The following is a 4685-nucleotide window of genomic DNA, read 5'->3' as shown; positions in this document are numbered from 1 at the left end:
TTGGAGGGAGGGTTGTTTGTCATAAAGTTAAAATTTTCCACAGAAAAAAACATTTTCTGCCCAGCCCTAGTCAAAAGGGACTCATTGCTCAATGGACAGAATGGGGAAATGGATGGAAGTGCCTCTACCTCCCATATGGAGGGTGACGAGGAGATGGAGCTGGGTTGTAAATAAGGCCATCTGCAGGCCAAAGCCAGGTTCTCCCCAAAGGCCCCTTTTCCCTCCCCAGTCCTTCAGGTCAACAGCCTGCTCCTTGTAAAGTCAAAGTGAGAACGTTGTTAGTGTAAAAGCCTGGGGTTTACAGCTGGTTGGAAAACAGAAACTTCTGTGAGAAATTCTGGCATTTTGATATTTGTTTTCCTCTTAGATAGTGTTGAAGTGTAGAAATATCAAACATTTTCACAGAATGAAAAGTTCTCAAAAACTTGATTGGGAAATGTCAAAACCAAAAACGCTGATTTTTTTTTTAACCAGAATGAAATGCTTTGACATTCCAATGAAAATTCTTTCATTTAGAAATGTTAACTGCAAATGAAAAATGTCATTATGAATTAGACCAATTTCTGTTGGTGCAAAAGACAAGCTTTCAAGCTACACAGTTCTTCTTCAGGTTGCTCGGAAACTTGTCTCTTCCACCAACAGAAGTTGGTACAATAAAAGATACTACCTCACCCAAATTGTCTCTCTCATATCCTGGGACCAACAGGGCTACAAAACAACACTGAAAATAATCATTATGAATTGTCAGTTTGACTTAAAATGACATAAAAATGACATTTTAAGTCAAAATGCCCATTCAAAACATTTCATTTTTTTTTTTTTTAAATTGGAATTAGCATTTTGAAATGAAAAAAAATCATTGTTTTTATTTGGAAATGACATTTTAACATTAAAAAAAAGTTCTTTTTAAGTGGATATTCCAAAATAGGAAATGGAAAAATTTCAATTAGCTCTTCAAAGGTGCCAAAAGATAAATTAGACTCACACATTCTATCAAAAACTCATCAGGATTTGAGCACCCAAGAGTAAAATTTTCAGAAGTGCCTGAGTCTTACTTGAAAATGGGACTTTGGCTCCTGGGACACTTAGATGCTTTAAATATTTTTCCCCATATTTCTTTCAAATTTTAAAACCTTTCAGCCAAAATCAGAAAATGCAAAACATCAAGTTCTAACCCTAACATGAACATAGGCTGGTCCTCATACAAAGTCAGCCTGAACCATTACATAAGGTAGAGCATGGGAATACTTTATTCCAGTCAGACGCTAAGAGTTCAGTGTGAGGAATTTGTTTTTCTGGGGAAAAAATATCCTGCCTATCATTTTCCACAGAGAACTTTTTATCTCTTTGTTTCTTAGACTGTAAATGATTGGATTCATTAGTGGTGGCACCACACAATACAACACAGCAGCCATCAGGTTCAGAGATTTTGAAGACATTGACCTGGGCCTCATGTACGTAAATGATGCTGTACTGATAAATAAACAAAAAACAACCAGGTGAGGGATGCAGGTGGAGAAGGCTTTGTACCTGCCCTGTTCAGAGGGGATTCTCATCACCGTGGAGAAGATGTGAAAGTAGGACACAATTATCAGTACAAAGCAGACCACATCTACAAGCGATCCAAGGGCAATCATGACTATTACATTAGCATGTATATCAGAGCAAGAGAGCTTTAGCAACTGTGGGATATCACAGAAAAACTGAGCGATAACATTGGACCCACAGAAATGTAACCTAAAAGTATTAGCTGTGTGTAATACAGAGCAGATCATGCTGCTAATCCATGAGGCAGCTGCCATCTGGGCACATGCTCCTCTGTTCATAGTCACCCTGTAATGCAGAGGGTGGCAGATTGCAGTGTAGCGGTCATATGCCATCACCGTGAGAAAGGCCAGCTCTGCTACTGCAAAAGTTACAATCAAAAAGACTTGGGTGACACATCCAGAGAAAGAAATGAGTCTGTTGTTGGTTAGGGAGTCAGCCATGGACTTGGGGATGGTGACTGAGATGTAGCAGAGGTCTAGGAAGGATAAGTTGCCCAGGAAAAAGAACATGGGGGTGTGAAGATGCTGGTCGATGGCTACGACTATGATGATGAGAAGATTCCCCACCAGGGCTGCTAGATAAATCACTAGAAACATCAGGAAGTGTAAAATCTGCTGTTCCCGCACATCAGAGAATCCCAGGAGAAAGAACTCAGTCACGGTAGTTCTGTTGGACATTTCTTGTGTAGATATACACTGCCGAGGGAAAGCCAATGAGAAATGGTCATGGAACGAGAAACAGAAGGTAGATAGAGACTGGTTTTACATATTATGCTGCAGGACATATATCGCAGCTCAGGAAAATAACAAGACTCTCCCTTTTCTTCTCCATCACCATGTACAGCGGCGGCAGGTTTGTAGAAATTTTGGTGGTACCCAGAACCCGCCCCCCAAGCTCTGCCCCCCCAAACTCCACCCCCCCCACCTGCTTAAGGCTCTGGGAGAGAGTTTGGGTGGGGGCAGGAAGTCTGCGGTGCACGCCTTGGGCTGGGGCAGGAGAGTGGGGTGAAGGATGGGTGAAAGGTTGGACTCTGAGAGGGAGTTTGGGTGGAGGAGGGGGTCTGGGGTGCAGATTCTGGGATGGAGTTTGGGTGCTGGGTGCAAGCGCTGGGCTGTGGCAGAGGGTGGGGGTGCAGGAGGGGGTGAGGGATGCAGGCTGTGGGATAGAGTTTGAGTGCTGGCTCTGGGCTGGGGCAAGGAATGGGGTGGAGGAGGGGTGAGGGGTGGAGGCTCTGGGAGGGAGTGCGGAAGGCAGGGGTGCAGGCTCTGGGAGCGTGTCTGGGGGCAGGAGAGGGTGGGAAGGGGTGGGGGTGCAGGCTTTGGGACAGAGTTTGGGTGGTGGGTGCAGGTTCCAGGCTAGGGCAGGGGGTGGATGTGCAGGAGGGGTGAGGGGTGCAGGCTCTGGGACAGAGTTTGGGTGCTGGTTTTGGGCTGGGGGTGGGGGTGCAGGATCTGGGAGGGAGTTTGGGTGTAGGCTCTGGACTGGGGCAAGGGGTGGGAGTGTAGGAGGGGTGAGGGGTGCAGGCTCTGGGAGGGAGTTGGGTACAGGCTCTGGGAGGGAGTGCGGAGAGCTGGGGTGCAGGATCTAGGAGGGAGTTTGGGTACTGTGTGCAGGCTCTGGGCTGGGACAGGGGCTGGGGGTGCAGGAGGGGATGAGGGGTGCAAGCTCTGGGACTGAGTTTGGGTGCAGGCTCTGGGAAGGAGTTTGGGGATGGGAGGGGGTGCAGAGGGAGAGGGTGCAGGCTCTGGAACAAAGTTTGGCTGTAGGCTCTGGGCTGGGGCAAGGGGTGGGGGTGTGAGAGCTGCAGGATCTGGGAGGGAGTTTGGGGGCCAGAAGGGGGTGTGTGGGAAGGGGTGGGGGTGAAGGCTCTGGGAGGGAGTTTGGGTGCTGTGTGTAGGCTGGGACGGGGCTGAAGGTGCAGGAGGGGATGAGGGGTGCAGGCTCCAGGACTGAGTTTGGGTGCAGGCTCTGGGAGGGAGCTTGGGAATGGGAGGGGGTGCAGAGGTAAGGGATGCAGGATCTGGGAGGGAATTTGGGGGGCAGGAGGGGGGGCAGAGGGAGGGGGTGCAGGCTCTAGGAGGCTCTAGGAGGCAGTTTGGGGACTGAAGGGGAGGTGCAGGTTCTGGGAGGGGGTGGGGAGTTGCGGCGCTTACCTGGGGCTCCTAGGCAGGGTAGGCCGTGAGTCTCCTCGCACTGCTACCCCCAGGCACTGCCCCCACCGCTTCCCATTGGCCGCAGGGTAGGGTTACCATACGTCCAGATTTCCCCGGACATGTCCTCCTTTTGTGTGCTAAAAATAGCGTCCGGGGGGAATTTGTAAATCACTCACAATGTCCGGGATTAGCAGAGAGTGGCTGGGAGGGCTGCAGGGAAGTCCCGGGCTGGACTCAGGAGCAGCTGTAGAGGAGCCGGATCCGCCCTGCATTCTGAGCCAGCAGCTCCCTTGCAGTCCAGTCCAGCAACACTGTGCAGGGCCAGACCGGGTTTTGTTGTGCAGGGCCAGACCGGGTTTTGTTGTGCAGGGGAGCTCAGCCATGTGTCCGGCTCGGCTGCACAGAGCCCAACACTCTGTTCTGAGCAGCAGGGTAAGGAGGTCAGGGGGCAGGAAGGTTCTGGAGGTGGAGGTCAAGAAACGGGGGGGGCTTTTTGGGGGGAGTGGAGAAAGTTTTGGGCAGTCAGGGTACAGGTAGGGGGTAGGGTCCTGGGGGGCAGTTGGGGGGGGGTCTTAGGAGGGGGCAGTTAGGGGACAAGGAGCAGGGGGGGGTAGGGGGCTGGGAGTTCTGGGGGGGAGCTGTCAGGGGGCAGGAGTGGAGAGAGGGATCGGAGCAGTCAGGGGACAGGGAGCAGAGGGGTTTAGATGGGTTGGGAGTTCTGGGGGGGGCTGTCAGGGGGCAGGAGTGCGGAGAGGGATCGGAGCAGTCAGGGGACAGGGAGCAGAGGGGTTTAGATGGGTTGGGAGTTCTGGGGGGGGGCTGTCAGTGGGTGGGGAGTGGTTGGATGGGGCGTGGGAGTCCCAGGGGTCTGTCTGGGGGTGGGGGTGTGGATAAAGGTTGGGGCAGTCAGGGGACAAGAGGCAGGGAGGCTTAGATAGTCCTGGGGGGCAGTTAGGGGCAGGGGTCCCAGGAGGGGGTAGTCAG

General features: G+C 51.6%; 1 protein-coding gene across 1 annotated transcript; it reads right to left on the bottom strand.

The window, feature by feature from the left end:
* Nucleotides 1–1265: 1265 nt before the first annotated feature.
* LOC103307369 (olfactory receptor 14A16-like) lies at nucleotides 1266–4265 on the bottom strand. The gene is made up of 2 exons (XM_065563901.1): nucleotides 3702–4265; nucleotides 1266–2243 (listed from the first exon to the last, which is right to left on the bottom strand). Exon 2 carries the CDS (start codon nucleotides 2223–2225, stop codon nucleotides 1266–1268), a length of 960 nt encoding a protein of 319 aa, XP_065419973.1. The 5' UTR covers nucleotides 2226–2243; nucleotides 3702–4265.
* Between the last annotated feature and the right edge of the window lie 420 nt (nucleotides 4266–4685).

Source organism: Chrysemys picta, chromosome 12 (assembly GCF_011386835.1).
Source record: "Chrysemys picta bellii isolate R12L10 chromosome 12, ASM1138683v2, whole genome shotgun sequence".
NCBI classification, from domain to species: domain Eukaryota; kingdom Metazoa; phylum Chordata; order Testudines; family Emydidae; genus Chrysemys; species Chrysemys picta.
This window is presented reverse-complemented; position numbering and strand designations above follow the sequence as displayed.